Source organism: Paramormyrops kingsleyae, chromosome 2 (assembly GCF_048594095.1).
Source record: "Paramormyrops kingsleyae isolate MSU_618 chromosome 2, PKINGS_0.4, whole genome shotgun sequence".
NCBI lineage: Eukaryota > Metazoa > Chordata > Actinopteri > Osteoglossiformes > Mormyridae > Paramormyrops > Paramormyrops kingsleyae.
Genome location: NC_132798.1, coordinates 35,085,494 through 35,102,761, shown reverse-complemented (window position 1 = coordinate 35,102,761; position 17,268 = coordinate 35,085,494). Strand labels below are relative to the sequence as shown.

The window sequence follows — 17,268 nt, the reverse complement described above, 5'->3', positions numbered from 1 at the left end:
TTGAATAGGTTTCCATAGTAAATTGTCTATCGCTTGTGACAAATGATCTGATGGGAGCTGCGTCGGCTTTCGCCGTTTTACAGCCCAATCGCGCTGTGAGTAAGCGGCCCGTCTTGGCGTGTGGCTGCCCGCCGTCGCTTAATCATTTATACAGTGTGAAATATTTCCCCGGCCTGGATCGGCTGTCGAGCTGCCAGCGCCGTTTCCAGGGGCGTCCCTGCGGTGCTAATTTGGGGACGGCGACGTGCGCTGGTTTCCAAAGACACCCCACTCGAGAAAATCCCTTTGACACCCCTCAGCCTGCCCCCCCCCCCACCCCCCCACTGATATTTGGTCTCATTGCATGAGCTTCCAGGTAGTATTGCTGGGAATGGGGTCCTCGATGAGTTTTCGGAATTGGGCGGAGGTCTCCAGGCAATAAAATTCCAGGTTTTGTCTCCATGTGGGCTCACAGCCCCCCCGCCCCCGTCGTGAGTATGGAAATGGCCAAGGGGCACCTGTTGTTATCCAAACGGCCGGTAAACTTAAGCTCCTGCCAAGCGTCTAGCCATGTAAACGGCTCAGTTCACAAGCTGTGCGGTTCACTTCACGTGAAAGACTGTTCCTCAGCGAAGTGTGACGGAATGTACCGGAAATGAGCCGGTGTGAAGGCTCCTGTTTAACAGCCTCAGTGAAGGATTGTCCCCATCGGCTCTTCGTTACTGATACTGATACAGTGGCAGTAAAGCCTGTCTGTCCTTTGGACTTTTGGCACCAAGTCCCCCTGTACCACAACCGGCCGGGACCATGACCCATCACAGGACCAAACGCATTCGATACATGAAATAACTCTGCTTTTCTCTGTTTTAAATCCTCTTCACCATTTGTTGTCGGTTTTTGGTCGCGTTTGCGCCTCCCTGACCAGGCTGCGAGTTTGCGGCTCAGTTTGGATGCCGCACGCCTCAGCCCTGTAAAAACTGGGTTCCTCTCATTTCCGGCCCTCATACCAATTATGCAAACTATAAAAAATTAATGGAGGACAGTCTTTTATAATTTAATCCTAAAGTAATATATTCCATTAAAAATGCAGCGGTGAAGCTTTATAGATGAAACTAGAATTAGCGCCGATCAAATGCTGTCCGGCCTTCACACTCTGGGAATAGGGCTTATCTATTCATTATTCTAATAGGATCCGACTCTCGGCGAGTCTCCACTCCGCTGGCTGTCCGTGGCAACGAAACCCTGTGCTGTGCTGCAGCTTGGGTGCAGGCGGCCATTACTGGGGCCCAGATGTGACAGCTGTTACTGGCATAATCACCGATCTGCGTGAACCCCCCCCCCCCCCACACACTTTGTACAGGTGCACACACACACATATTTCCCATTGGCTCTGAGTTTAATGCAGTGAATGATTCCCAAATGTGATCCTAAACACAGATCTAATCTGCTAACAAATAAGCTTTTTTTTATAACATACAAGTGGAGACATTGATTTTCCAGGTTATTCATTTTCTGGAATTTCTCGGTGAGTTCCTGTAACGATTTGTGAAATTTCTAAACACAAGCAGATTAGTGCATAGCTGCCGAGAAGCAAAAACTGCTTTGCTGTCGCCGTGTTGCTTGTGGTGACTAGCAACACGACAGCGACACACGGTTAGTGCCACGCTGGGCATAACCAGCGTGGCGAGCCGATAATCTCCGCTGAGCGGTCAGGAGGAAAGAGACCACCGGAAATGTGGTGCATGGCTGAGGGGATTAGCCTGGTGCAGTGCATGCTGGGACCTCATGATGTATATCAAAAGGGTGCTTCATTCACTTAAAAAAATTAAATAAAAAAGCAATAATCTGCTATTAAATCCTCGTTTTTCAGCAGGAATGGGTATTAGGACATTAGGGAATGCATCTGGCTTGTATTCTTCATGATATTATTTTTAAGGTAAATTACAAAGCTGAAGAGGTCAATAAACCGGGTGGGGTTTCTGGAGGGGGGTGGCGAGAGTTGAGGCTTTAACTCCCTGTTGGTGCATTAACCGGCAGTGGCCTTATCTGTGTAATCTTAACTTGTGCCTGTGGACCATTCCCATGTGGAGCGCGAAGACAGAGCCCCCCCCCCCCCAACCTACTCACTAATCTCCGCCATTTCTTCCCACTCAGAGATCACACAGCAGGGTGAAGACAATTACCATCCTGCTCTCTCATGCTAATGTAATCTCTAACTAGACTTTCAAAAATAAAGAGAGAGAGATGGGGGGGTCTCAAACTAAAATGGGTTTTCAGATTAACATTTAATTATTAACAGGACCCTAGGCTGGAAGGCCCAGGGTCACAAATTTGTGTGTGAGGGAAGGGTGAGCGAAAGACCAGCACCCCCCCACCATCCTGTAGTAGATCTGTAGTATGCAGGTGAGGAAGAGGAGGAGGAGGGCATGGCCCCCGGGGAGCAGCGTCTGGATAGGGGGAAAAGACATTTCACACGCCACAATAATGGACAGAAATTTATGAAGCGCTGGACGTTGGGGACGACATGCAAGCGGCACAGCGTCCCCGTCTGCGCTAATTACGGCCTCCTGGCCGCCGGCCCACCTCTGCTCTCTCCAGGCCAGCGGCCGTGACCTTGCAGTCTTGCGGAGCAGACAGACACTTCCTGTGTTGGTGTGCGTTTTTTTCCCCCCTCTCTCATTTTTAGAGTAAGCAGGTTTACGTGGACGAGAGTGCGTTTTGCGCTCCAGCTGATGCAAGCCGAGGTCTTAACGATTCCGCCGTCGCACTGGCTGACCCCCCCATCCCCCCCGCGGTCTCCTCTGGGAACCTGCTGACTCCGGCCTCCTCTGTTTTTGCCAAATGCGATTAATTAAAGAAATTACTTCATGCGACTCGCGCTCTTCCTGCGGAGGAAGGTGCCTTCATAAAGGCTGCCCGGCAGCGAAAAGGCCGCACCGACTGAACTGTCTCCGCCAGAAGCCATTTTGTTAATTAATAGGGGTTAATCCGAGGCGTGCAGATGCTTGGAATCACAATTAGCCATTGACGGTGTGACATTGACGCATTCCTGTGCTCCAGAAAGGAGGCTTTGTTTGTCGTACATGCTGCGGCAAGAGCTTTTAACCACTCTGTGCGCCTTTGGAAAAAAATGTGCACGTGGCCCTGCTAAGCTGATTTTTGAAGCTTTTATTATTTTTATAGGTGAGTGAGGGGCTTTTCCTGCCTCACAGTCAGAGGCTGCGGAACATGTGATCCGAGACGTTCGTTTCGAAGTTCCCGGAGGCCCAGTTAAGCAGAATTCTTTTTAAAGGCACCTGAAATCCATCCATAAATTGGTAATGAAGTCCCATTATCCTTCAATAATTGTTTTTAGTGTGTCTGGTTGGGGTTCAGCTTTGTTTCGTTTGTTATGGGCTGTCTGTCGGAAGCGGCGTGGCCCTGCCTCTTGTTTGACCTTTAATCTTGGCAAGAAGAGGCCACGGCAGCTAAAGTGGACGTCACGGAAATAATGACCACCCACTCCCGGGTCGGATGCCCTTTGGTACTGAGTAAATCTTCCATGGTGGTGTGTTTTGGGGTTGGGATGTATCTAAATCCTTGTGAAAGGAAACAGACATGAAGGTGTGTGTGTGTGTGTGTGTGTGTGTGTGTGTGTGTGTGTGTGTGTGCCTCATGAATCCAATCCTGGCGTCATGGAACGACTTCAGAAGGAAGACCATCCAGGTGTACACGTAGGATTGAGTGCAGAAGGGGTTCCTGAGAAGACTTTTTCCAACATGTAAACAAATACAAGAAATGTTGTTAGAACATGAGTTTCTTGATCCTAATCAGTACTGATAACCTCCCTAATATTTGCCAAATGAGCAGAAACCACTTCCTGTAGCGCAGAGCTCCAAGGCTGGCTGTCTAGGCCTGGCCTGACCCGGAGCAAGCCCAAATTTCCTTTCCACTGCTGTTTCCTGGGTTCTGGAAATTTGGTAATTTGTTCATGGCAGTAGGTGGGGAAAAGGCAATTAACCCCATACCCTCTTTGTTCTGCACTGCTTTGCCCACCGAGTTTGTGTTGTGCAGTGCCTGATCATCTCCAAGCTGGAGTTGGGGAAACTCCACTGCTTTCCTGTTTCCCAGTGGTGAAGCGGGTTTGAAGATTGTCGCAGTGAGGGGCCCCGTGAGTGTGTGTGTATGGCATGTTCCGGAGAGGTGTGTGACAGGGAAGAGTTCAATTGACTACGAAGGCAGGAATAAAATATTCGGCAGCTTCCCAGGCAGATATTCCAAGCACAGGGAGCCGGCAGGTGCTGTTACTGTGGGAGTGGATGGGTGCTTGTGTGTGTGTGTGTGTGTGTGTGTGTGTGTGTGTGTGTGTGGGGGGGGGCGGTATGAGGAAATCTTCCTGAGCGAGACCACTGGGGAATACGTGCAGGCAGAAGTGCATGAAGCGGGAGCTCGTCCGTCAGAGGCCGATTAGAGCGTGTTTAATGAGAGCGGGGATGGTGAGGTGGGCTGGGCTTTCTGAGACCTGAGTGTGAGCGTGTGCGTGGGAGGCTTGGAGTGTCTCTCACCAGGTACTATTATACAACCAAATCGACTATGCAAGCCCTTCCCTAGATCCTTAAGGAGATCAAATTATATAGTGGCCTTTGGAGTGGAATCAAGTAGAATTATGTCCCTTAATTGATGTTAAAGGTCTTAATCGGAATCATTATGGACTTTTATCAAAGGAAGGAACATTAATATAGAGATAAATATAGAGAAGCACAGTTCTGTGGAACGTTTGAGTCTTAACTGACGGCCCCATTTGGTTCTGCATCAAAGTGTGAAATTAGACTAGTATGAGGTGTGGGCCACATGTCCACACTTTTCTTCCGTCGGTGCCTAATCCCAAAGATGGCTACCTGTCCCTAATGTCTACTGTGTGATGAAAGCGCCCTCCCCCCACTGTTACCCCACATACTGATTCAGTTTGGGTGGGTGACCCCTCTGCTCGCCCTACTTTTGGACTGTTGGCATCCAGAGGTGAATCTCCAATACCAAGAACACAAAGGCCGCACTGGTGGTCTTGGCAAGACCAGTCTTGCAAACTTTCCTTCCAAGAACGATCTCGCATGATCACGAGGACAGAGAACCCACCAGTTGTGGTTTGAGACTTGTACTAGTGTATTTGCTGTTCCACTATGCTGTACGCCCCAGTCAAAATTTCTGAAACTGGTACACGAGAACACAGTACGCATATTGAGATTCAGCCCAGATAAAAACAAACAGCACAAGCAATTATAATCTGACAGATCACCTGATTTAGTTGGTATTGGCCATTTACTCAAAAGATCCTCTGCTCTTCTGAAGGTTGAGCCAACTTATTGATGTCACCAACATGTTGGTCTTGGACTTAAATGGTGAGCAAAGCAGCATCACCAAGAGATTGCTGATGACTTTGCTCCACGTGGTGGAGGTGGGGGGATGTGGATGTGGTGTTAGCACAGTGCTTAACTACAGAGATGCCCCAGGAGTAGATTACTCATAATGGGTGCAGGAGGTATGCAGAAGCCTTGTAAGTTACCCTGACCCCTGACACATGCCTCCGACCCCTAACCACAACATCTCTTGCCAGCACTATTAACACTTCAATCAGGGTCGGTCTTCAAAATAATGAAAAAAAAGGCAAATTTTCAGCTATTACCCATTCAAAGTCTAATTGTTCAAAATAATTGTGTTTTTATCTTCCGGAAATTGTAATTAATTACTGGTGAATTATTGCATGGTTTCATGAGTTTGACACTTGGCCAATTATAAAGACGAGAGTGACAGACTGAGTTCTGAATTGCAAAGGGGGGAAAAGTATTGTTTTTATGGTCTATTGATTGCATGGTGAAACTCTGAAATTTGAGCTGATTTTCTGGTTTAGCAGAACAGTTCAGAGAGCCTCCAGTTCTCATCCACACGTGTCAGTTGAGCTGTAGATGATACAGGCCAGAGATCGCTTTGTTATCTGAAGTTTTGCTCTAATTCTGCGGCGGGTTGTGTTTGCGAGCAAGGCCGTGCCACGGAGAGTGAAAAAGTGGCAACAGTGAACAAAACAATGGGGACAAAAATGCACGTTGTTGGGTTGAGTTCGGCTGGGGGGGGATTGACTATTCAGACCATTCTATGGCTTTGATGGGAAAGAATGGACCATTGTTGGTTTGCCCCCCCCCCCCACAATGGCCTGCAGGCTGATCTACGGCGAGTCTCTGCCTCTGCTGATCAGCTGCCTCGAGGGCCTGGTTCCGCTTGGTGCTGCGAGGTCCTCACAGGCTCAGGAATCCACACACGCTTCTTCCCTTTAGTCCTCTGAGCAGGGCACTGGGTCTACACAGACCATTTATTTGTTAGCAGAAGAGTAGCTGCTCTTCTGTGTGTAAGTCTGGATTAATCAGTATTAAACGTGCCAAATGTGTCAAGTCTTAGCACTCTGGTGATCACTGCACCACTTGTGTTAGTGGTGGGCAGGGAAAATGAAAACCTTCCTACTCTGGTGTGGATTAGTGGTCTTCTGAAGGTGAAATTTCTCACCCTCGGCCAATTCGTTTGGGCCATGTGCTGGAGTGTTGAGGAAGCGGGGAAGGTGGCAACAGTTATAGACCAAGAAGCCCGGGGGGAATGAAAGACGGAGAGCTGGGAGTTTCGATCTGTTTCATCTCTGGCTTCGATCTGAAGCTGTGGCAAGCTCAGCCGTCATATGAGCAACGCTGACCCCACCGGCAACTTTTGTTGGGTCATGCGGTCGGTTGACAGGAAGGTGATACCTATTACCATTTCAAACTATGGACAACAATTTAGCCGGGTCATTGTCTCCAGGCATTGTGTCTTGGTGTTTTTTAAAGCTTACAGGAAACTATTAACTGGATAATTAAATGTGTTTGCTCTTTGCAATCATCATGCATGGAACCTGTCTGACAACTTGGGTGGCTGAATCAGATGGAATTACCCTGACACAAAGCCAAGCGTAGGTGCTGGGTCACCTTCTGGATCAACAGCCCAGCTGTTATCTTTCCTGGTTCCAGTACAGTGGACTGGGAGTATTTTGATTAGCTGGAGACACAAGTTTACCGTTACCGTCACCACAGGGTTGGCAGTGCTAGACTGAGCTAGCCTTGGCGATGGTCATAATCTAAGTCATGCGAGTAGCCAGTCTCAGACTTATGTTACCTTATCTGGTAGCCTGACTCGGACTCCGGACATTAGGGAGGGAGAAATTATTTAAAAATGAAAAGCTGTAACAAAAAACTTGGCATGAGTGCAAGCGAATGTGATTATGCAGGCTCTCTTACTCATGTTTTTCACCTAAGGGATAGTGTCATCGATGTTACTTGTTTGTCTTCCAGGGTCTCACATTTCATTAAATTGGGGAAGGTGGGTGAAGGGGGTGTCCTCGCATGAAGAAGGGGCTCTGTGCCCTCCTCGTGGGGGCCAGTCGTGCCCCCAGTTGAGGCCTGTTGACAGGGGTCAGTTGTGCTCTAGGTGGAAGCTTCTTTGCGGTGGTTAGTTTTATTTCAGCATATACCCCTTTAGGATGCAGTTTATGGTGGTCTTGGTTGGTGTGTCTGTGTGTATCTTTTCGGGGGGGGGGGGGGGGGGGCGCTGAAGTGGGCACAGGAACGAGAGGAGTTTTTGTTTTCGGCTCTTTGCCATTGTGCGCTCTCTTCACCGCCGGACAGTTTACCCAGACAAACTATCTGTGTTTTCAGAAGATGTGTATAGAGGGGGTAATAAGGTATGTGTGGGGAGGGGGGCATGTTGCCAGGCAGCTCCTAATAGGGCCTTTCAGAATCTTTCCATTCAGGTCTCATTGGCGGGCCGGGGGGGAGGAGGGGGGATTAGGATGCCGAGGCAGCGTCTCATTAAAGAAACGCAGAGAGGAGGAGTGGAGTGTGGAGATTGGATTAACTTGTTTAGGCTTATTAGGGAGTGCCCCCGTGGTTTGTTAAAAGCACTGAATTGTGTGTGTTGGGGGGTGGGCTCACGGCAAGTCGGGATTCTATTCAGGGGAGGGGGTGTTGGGGCTTCCTTGCCCACACTTACTCCCCATGAGAGAGATGGCCACGCCCCTCTGCATGGCGCACCCTAACTGCCACCTGCTAACCCTGCATCGTGCATTTCGCTTATCCTCCAAGCTTCACCAGTTTCATCCTTTGCCATCAAAGTCTTCCCTTCTCATAACCGGCACAGACGACTTCAGTCAAGTGATGTGATTTTTAATGTTAAAAAAACCCAACAACTTCTCTCAAGCCTTCCGTGCAGCGTTTTGAGACCCCGAATTTGCCTTCCATACCAAGGGGGTAGGAACAGTATCCAGGGATCTGCTGGATGACATGGCCATATTTCTCTAGGTTTCTCTGTCCTCGATGTGTCCCCTTTATATAGGTGTATACTTTTCCTTAGGTGATAGAGGTTAACTAGTTCACTCTTGGACAGGGGTGTCAAACTCCAGCCCTGTGTTGCTTAGTTCTTTCCCTGTTCTACCACAAATCAATCAGCACCAGCGCTGTGTGGTAATTAGCACAAGGAGTTGAATCAGGTGTGTTAAATGAGAGGAAACCCAAAAATGTGTAGGGCTCCGGCCCCCCAGGACTGGAGTTTGACACCCCTGCCCTAGGGTACTGCTTCCCTTTGGGACTGCCAACATTTAGCTGTACATCCATAACATTACATGCTTACATAAGCCATGTTTGTTGGGTGCCCAGGCTGTTACTGTTACTGGAGTTCTCTTTGTGACTCAAGATCTGGGATTGAATACTTCCACTGGAAGACATCTGGCGCAGAGAGCACAAGCCTGTGGGACCAGGACTGGGAAACGTGACAAACAAGTCAAGGCTTCCTCTTTCCTTTTCTCTGTTAAAGCCGGTAATAGGAGAAAATTGGTTTTTGGAATGGAGTTAAAAAAAGTGGTTTCTTTCAGAGAAGGAAAATGCCTTTCAGGATCCATTTGCTGAGCACAGAATGGAGAATAATGGAAGGTAGTTACACAATTGTCTTTCATTTTTCAGTCGGGATAGTGTGGAGGCATTCCCCATGAGGACAGATTTTTGGTCTCTATTCTTTCAGTTTGGCAGCCAAATCCCACCCCCTCTCTTCTCTCCCTAGCACCCCCCCCCCATCCCACCCCCCACACTCACGCACGCACCAGTACCACCTCCCGCCCCTAGCTCCATAAACGCTCCATAACGGAAGGCTCGTGGTGAAATTAGTATCCTCACAAAATGGAGACGGAGAGGCTTTTAGCTTGTGAATAGTCAATAATTAGATGAAAGTGCCTGTGTGATTTGAAGAGGCTTGTCTGCATGCGTCAGGGAGATGCAGAGGTGCCCGATGTTACTCTGGGGGCACCTGGCTGGAATGAAATATATTCTGATCCTCCCATCTTGGGAAGTGCAGCAAAAATCATGCTGATGCCACCAAAAACTATCATTTCAAAACTTTAATCAAGCTGCTTTGTGAAATGTATATAGGTGTGATGGTGTGGGTGGCTCGCTAAGAAAGAAGGGCTGCTTTGAATTGATTATTTCAGCAAGGCCTGCATTCAGTTTTAATCACCCCCCCAATTATTGTTGTTTGTTCTATTCATTTCCTTTTATGTTTCATATAGGTTCAGCTGTCAGGAAAGTCAGCTGAATACGTTTTTTGTTGTAGTTTTTTGTGCTGATTTACAGCAGCGATTTCATAATTTTGTGCACTTTTCTGTTGAATTCGAGATTAGTGTCCTTCAATCTACGGCGTAATGGGCTTTTTACATTTTTTTAAATTCGTTGAAATTCATTTCTATGTTTGAGGGACCATCGTCTCCCTCATTTGTCCTTTGTGAAATATTTCAGTAGAAGTGTTTAAAACAATTTGAAGTAATCATCCAAAGTTTGGAGCGGTAATTTTATTACTACAATATAATTTTTTATTTGATATTTAGGCGGAACCTGCGCTGGACCTTAAGGTTGGTATTTATCACATATAAAACATGACGCGTTGGTTCGAGCACCTTTACTCTGACGTACTTTACTTGATTGAACAAATATTAATCAAAGTATACGCGCTCAGAATAAAAAAAATGGTTTATTTTATCCTCTCAAAAAAAAACTATATATATATACTATATATATTAAATATTATATATATATATATATATATATATATATATATATATATATATATATATATATATATATATATATATATATATATATATAATATTTAATTTAAATTGAAATCATCCCTATGATGAATTGTTCGAGGAACCTGCTTATTATTAGTCGTCTTGGACGAATAATATTTCCATTATAATTACATGGGATATAGGCGCACAGTTATAATTTATGTGATAAAAATCCGAGTTAGGAAAATAAGCGATTTCACAGACTGGCAAAACGAAACACCGACATATGTTCCCGCTGTTTCCGTTACGCTACGATGATCGCTTATAGGCTATTGTTAGCGAAAACCGTATAACAAATTGCGCAGAAATTAAGAGGCTTGAGACAGATTTATACCCGCATGTTCATTTTGTTTATTGAATAGATACTTGGGCCGCCTTGAGTCCCCCATTATAATAACTGTGCAAAGTGCGTTTCAGTGGGCCCGTGTATTTTTGTTGATCACGATCATTAATTGTTCGTCTTCAATTTCGTTTAAAAAGACAGTAAAAGTATATGGAAACTGATTGAAAGCATGCAGTAGCTTGTGCTACGGGAACCGTGCTTTTGCGTTTACCCAGTTTACTATTACCTAGTACTGAACAAGCGTCCGTAATTAATCAAAAATATCATTTTATTTTAAACTGTCTTATTTATTCTTTTGGTCTGGTGTTTTTGTAAAATTGATTTCGGAGTACCGGGCAATCGGCGTGAAATTATAGGGTGTAGGCTTATATAGCTATGAGTTTCGAATTTCGTGTTAAAATAAAGAAAAACAAAATTAGTTCCGGACCGCTGTTATCATTTACTTGCAAATCTTATTTTTGCACATTTTAATGTTATTTACACTTATGATTTATTAAATTGTGTTTGCTCACTGTTTCCGACAATAGCGGTCCACCCTCTGGGACTTTTAACCTGTCCGTAAACCTAGCGCTGATACCTGCATGCCCACACTACACTGCAATTACATACGTCCGTCTGTGTATTTGTTATTCCCCTCTTTACGTCTGAGAGATGTGCCCACTGATGCGCGGGGGGGGGGGGGGGGTAATTTTATGAGATGCATTTAATAAATGCTTGATTTTCAGTGAAAAGAGCCCACAAACAGACAGAATTACGGTTGGCTTGTGGGGCGGCGGTCCGTTAACTCATAATTATTCTAATAGCTTTCTTTCATATTAAAATGCTAATCTTTAAAGCAAAATAATAGATTGATGGCAGGTGGCGGTGAGCCGCTTTTATTTGCATATAGTGGCTCATGCAGAAAATAAATAACACGGGACAAGCCTCGGGGGGGTGTGTGTGTCGGGAGGGGGGCGTCGTTTCTCAATAATCCTCTGTACACGATGACTGGAGACAGCGGGGCTGTCAAGAAAGAGGAGATATTTAACGGCGGGTCTTTGTCTAAATGGGTACAGACTGGCATGGGTGGAAATTATATTGTTTGATATTTGATGAGCGCCGACGGAGACACGCTGTGAACGGGGGGTGGGGGCATACAGGGACGCAGATGCGAACGGGACGCCCTTTCGTGCCTGCTGGGGGGGTTATGATTTGCGCGTCCCTCTATGCCGTTTGTATTCTACTGTCCTATTGTCGATTTCCAGAACAGTAGCCTAGTGACTATCGGTGTCTTAATTGGTATACAGGCACTATATATTGTATGTACGTGTGTATGTGTGAAATATGCAATTCAGACAGTCAAAAAAGGCACATTTACAGTATTTAGACAGTATAAATAAAGTGACAATACACAGTAACACTACAAAGAATGTGACCTTTTGTGAGAATTGCATGACGCATATACAAGTATGTATATTTTGGTGGGCCCGTATAAGTAGTATGTGGCTGTGTGAGCAGATGGCATTTGTGGTACTTCCCAAAAAGTGTTACTTTTCTTCTTTAGTGTGAGTTTCGTAGGCCCCGCCTTCACTGCCTTTGCCCCCCCATGCCCCCCCCAATAACCATGCAAAAGTCCTTGCGTAAGGAGGGTGTTCGTAAAGCCAAGGTGAAGGTCACAATGGACACCTGGACACGTACACAATCTTGCCAGCCCAAATGAAATTTCACAGGAGGTAGCTGGTTTAATTAGGAAGCCTTTGATGTATGAAGCTACTGATTGTCCGTAAATGTGGATATTTCGCCTTGTTTTCTGGAATATGTAAGAGACGATGAAGAAATACTGACAGACATGCGAAAAACACTCCACACTCACACACAATGCGTGTAGACACATGATCCCAAGGTCGTGCCAGAAGGTGCGTAGGAAGGACACCACTTTGGGTCCACTACATTCTCAGAAAAATGATTATAAATTTGTACCTTTACTTGTCACTGTGACTGTGCTCTTGTAATTGTACCTTTTAAAGTACAGAAATGGACTCTGAGGAACATCCAAAAGATACAAGCAGCATCAATGGTACAGAAATGTTCCTCAGAGTCCATTTATGTACCTTACAAGGTACAATTACCTACAGCTAAGGGTACAGTTGGCAAACCTTTGAGGGTACAGACTCAGTAACAAGCAGAGGTACAATTTTTTACCGTTTTTTCTGAGAGTGTAAGAAACACAGGGCTTGAAGCCTTTCTTACCTTGTGCCTTTGTCTCACATCAGGTTGGACGTAGCTGCCACCAGCTGTAGAAGCCCCTAGGCCAGCCCCCCGGCCCGTCATGTTGGCCTGTCTGCAGAGGAGGCAGAACCCCCCAGCTCAGCACTTGGTGTGTGCCGCCAAGGCCCTGGAAGCACCACACTCCACCAACCGGAAATGTAAGTATCCTGGGTTCCGTGCCCACTGCGCCACCTAGAGACGAGACTGTGCTGGTTCAGGCCTGAGTCCTGGTTCTTGATCTTTAGTGGGTGACACTCAGGTTGCACAGAAAACTGTGGAGGGGGCTTTGGTGGCAAAGAAACAGACTAAAACAGTGCTTTGGTTGGGCCATTGTTATAGAAGCTCAAGGGGAGGCCTCTGGTGGAGTGGTTTTCGGGGACCTCCAGAACTGGGAGGGAGCAAAAATGTGGACCGTCTGGCGGTCCCTGGGGAATAGGTTGAGAAACACTGCTTTTTAACAGCTGCTTAAGAAATAAACTTTGCACATCAACATGCTTAGCCTTATCTCTTGAACAGTGTGTGTTGCTGCACTCAACTGGAAGCCATTGTTTTGTTCTACTGACTGGAGCGTGGGGAGCTGAGAGGCACAGCGTCCCATTTACGGCAAGGGTATCTCAGTATTTACGATATCAGCTGCCTGAGTGCTGTGTTTAAACTGAGCATTTAAGGTCATAGATTTAGGTTCGCTGCATGCTGTCCTCCCCTGAGCATTGACAAGTGTCCCCTGCTTGAGAACGTTCTAGCCACCTTATCTCTTTTATGAGGTTGCAATAGAGGTGTCCCACCCCTGTTGTTAAAACAAAACTTGCAGCTTTCACTTAAGATGAAGGTGTTTTATTTTTTTATGGTGCTGGAGCAGTGTCCCGACTCTTGGGTCACATTTACCGTCAGAAGTGCGGGCAGCAGTGATGACAGATGGGGAGCGCAATTTCTGTGTTTCCTGGAAACGTTACATTCGTGCTAATGCTGACACCCCCCAGGCAGTTGTCTGTCCTTAGAAACACCCGGAATCTGAGGGCCTTTTGTTAACATGATGAGTGACCTGACTCCTGCTAGCCAATCAGGAGAGGTGGTGGTGACAGAAAAATACTGAAAAACTCACTGAAAGTCATCAGCCCACCTCATCATCATCGGAAACGTGAAACTGGGCCGGTGATACCCCCCCCCGCCCCCCCCCCCACTTCTCTCTATAGAGAGAAGGTCAGTGAAGTGCCGGTGGGGGGGTCCAGACTACTGTCGGAGCTTTTAAAGTGTTGGAGTGAGAGAGCTTGAAAGGGAAGGGGGTGAGCTGCGGGGGAGGTTAGGGAGGTCGAGCTGAAGCGGAAAATCTCGGGGAGGAGAGGAAGGGGGTGCAAGTGGGTTCGCTAATGAGGTCTCAGCGCTGCCCCCGCAGGATCGGCCAGGCGGGCAGGCTGCCCGCCGTTCTCTTAATCGATTCCCTCCCGCTGATTTCCACAGGATTAGACCACTTCCTCTCCCAGGGCCCAGGGCTGGAATCAATAGAGAAAAGCAGCACCCCGCAAAGGAGGCCCCGCCCCTCTGCTGCCACACACACCTGTTAAACCTTTGATTTAAAGGGCCGGCGCGGAGCTAGCTTGGAGGTTAATAACGATTGTGTTGGAGTATAATGGCTTGACATTTCACTTTCTTTGCCTGCTTTGGGGCGAGTCTGGGACGCAGGCCTAGCGGGGCACGCGGACGGTGAGCCGGCAGGCGACGCAGCAGGATCATGGTACATGGCCGCCACATTGACGGTGCGAGAGGTGGCTGCCGTAGTCGGTCTCTGTTCCCCCAACAAATATGGGAGGCGGCCTGGAGGAGCGAGGTGTTGCATGGCATGGGCGTCCATTTAAACCCCTTAGATGGTGAGGGGTTGGGGGATTTGTGTGCATGTGTGTGAAGTGGACAGACAGAGCTACACACACACACTTGTGTGTGTAACAGGGGCAGACTTCAGGTATTTTTAATGACTTTAGTTTTCCACTGGATGAGAATGAAAAGAAAGGGAGGCATTAGTTAAATAATAAATCACAGTGCTGCTTTCAGCAAGACCGGATTCCCTGCGTCTACAAAGGGCCGCAGCAGCGCCCAGACCCTGTCATTTTTAATTAAATCCTCCCGTACGCGTGACATTTCCAGCCCCCCCTCCGCGTCTGTCTGCTGCTGCCCTAGACAGAGACTCTCACAAGCTGGATGGAGGTTGTCCTGACCAATCGGGCAAACGGACCTTCAAGTTACAGGTTGCCCAGCCCCCCGATATGGAAAGAATCGTTTGCTTTCCAGTAAGAAGAAAAGCGTGATTCTGGCAGGGCTCTGGGGTGCAGGGTAGGTTTAACTGGGGGGGGGGGTCGAGCAGTTTCATAGACTGGCAGCGTCCTCGCCGTCTCCTTGAACTCTCCACCACTTCCTTCTCTGACAAAGACACTAATACTGCTTTTATTACACTGAGCACAGCCTGCTAAACATGAATCCAAGCCCGCTTCAATAATACATAACAATATTATAACCCTTTTAAAAATATTACACCATTTTCCAGATCGGGGCCCGGCCCTCACTGCTGCTGATAAAAGGGATTCAGTTTGGCTCGGCCAGACCTGTTTAACGCTGGAGTGGGACTCTGGATCTTTCTGTTTTTCTGGTTTACTCCCTCTGACCGGGATCGTTTACTCGGAGGTTAATGGTCGTGGATTTACAGATCACGGGTTTACAGCCCTGGTTTTTCTGACTGATTCATTACTGGGTTTTTATGAGAATGATGAAGAAAAAAAAAAACGTTTCCGGCAGAGCAGTTAGCAGAAGGCCGACCCTGCTGCCCTTAGAGCGGAGCAGGGCTGGAGGTGCAGTTGACAGTCCCAGCGATGGAGCCCATGGGTCCAGACGGACCAGGGCCACCCGACAGCAACCTGGAACTAAAACCAAGAGACATGCTGTTTAAGCACAACTCAGCGGGGGTCTAAGCCCCATCAAGAAATCCATCTTCACAATTTTTAAATGAAAAGTTGGTTTTTTTTTTACAGTTATACCCAGGGGCGTAGGAACTAGGGGGTTGAGGGGGACATGTACCCCCCCCCCCCCCCCCCATAATTTAATTTGGCTTCATTCATCCCCCCAATAAATAGACATTTGTATTTAAATTCTCAAGTTGTGTGCCCTGCACTATCACACTCTCCTATGCCCTTGGTCATACTTCAATTTAAAAAAAGCAGAATATTCACACACCATATGATAGTCATGCATTTTACAAACAGAATAAATTCTGTTAATCTATTTGTAAATTTATGAAAGTCATGTAGGGGAAAGTTTCCTTTTTCTTGTTTTCATTTACTAGTTTTGCCTAAAAAAACATCTTATATGGCATGGAGGGCCCAGTCAGACAATGTGATCGATCGGCTTGTACCATAGGATTAGCATAATGGTAACAGTGACAAGATCAGTTTTGAAGGACTTTCTCAGCCTCGGGTATCATGGGGTCAGTCTCCTGGACAGCAGGGGGCTGACATAACGGGGAAAGCCCCACCCCCCCAAAGCTGGAATGCCTGTTAATGATTTTGGATGCTGTAAGGAAATGTTACAAGAACTTTCCCTTTGCTCTACTAAAAGGAGAATAAAATGTCTTTCTTTATTAAAGGAAACAAACTTCAAGTTTTACTCACAAAATTACAACAGAAAAAGCAGAATGAAACAAAAGCTCTTGTTAGAAGCCTTTGCATTGCAGAGACTCTGTCTGACGCTACAAATGCTGTCACCAAACATGTAATCCGCCAGTAGTGGAATTATTGTTTTGTGCAGCTCCTACTGTTTTTTTTTTTTTTTTTTTTTTTTTTCTGTTTCATGAGGCTTTTACTGCCAGGAAGCTGTTCTTCAAAGGCACATGATTGAAGTCTTTTTGTTTATCTTCTGTTTCTTTTTAAAAAATAATTTTCAGCTCTTGCCTCACTGAGGCACAATACAGAAAAGTTCAGTAACGAGGTTTAAATTTCATATATAGAATTAATTACATTAAAAAATATTTTGTTTATCTATTGCCTTTCTGTGGTCCAAGTTCAGTAATACCATTAAAGTTTATAAGTAACGATAGTGTTTTTGAACAGTGTTCGGCCTTTGCCTCTTTGGGTCTCTTTGGTATAAAGTTCTGTGAAGTGTTATTGGAGTGATTTAGGAGTTTCATCTCGCTGGTCCTGGAGAAAAATCCTCGATGCAGCCAGTGGCTCCTCCTCTCACTGTCTCGGCTGACAGGCTCTCCGTGGCAGGAGACGTCCACCGGGGGCATGCTGGGAGAAGAGGGTGTGTTTTGCCTGTGTCTCTCACCTAGTATTGTCCTTAGTACATTTCCCGTGTTGTCCCAGGAACATCGACATGAAAAGGATACATACCGCAGGGCCTTCACCCGGATGCCCACCATTCCAATGAGTACATTCAGGCTCCTTTAAGCAGCCACCCCCAGGATGCATATTCTCAAGGGGGTGTTTCTGTGCTGAACCTTAGCATATGTGCCCTTAGTGCAGCCCAGAGCGACTGAGGGTTTGGTATGAGTCAC

General features: G+C 46.7%; 1 protein-coding gene across 1 annotated transcript in view; it reads left to right on the top strand.

Annotated features, from left to right (window-relative positions):
* The window catches only part of fam222aa (family with sequence similarity 222 member Aa), a 64,911-nt gene that overhangs the window by 18,461 nt on the left and 29,182 nt on the right, over positions 1–17,268 (top strand). Inside the window, exon 2 of the mRNA XM_023833407.2 lies at positions 12,737–12,889. Coding sequence (XP_023689175.1) covers positions 12,793–12,889 — 97 coding nt within the window. The 5' untranslated portion in view covers positions 12,737–12,792. The remainder of the gene's footprint in view (positions 1–12,736; positions 12,890–17,268) is intronic.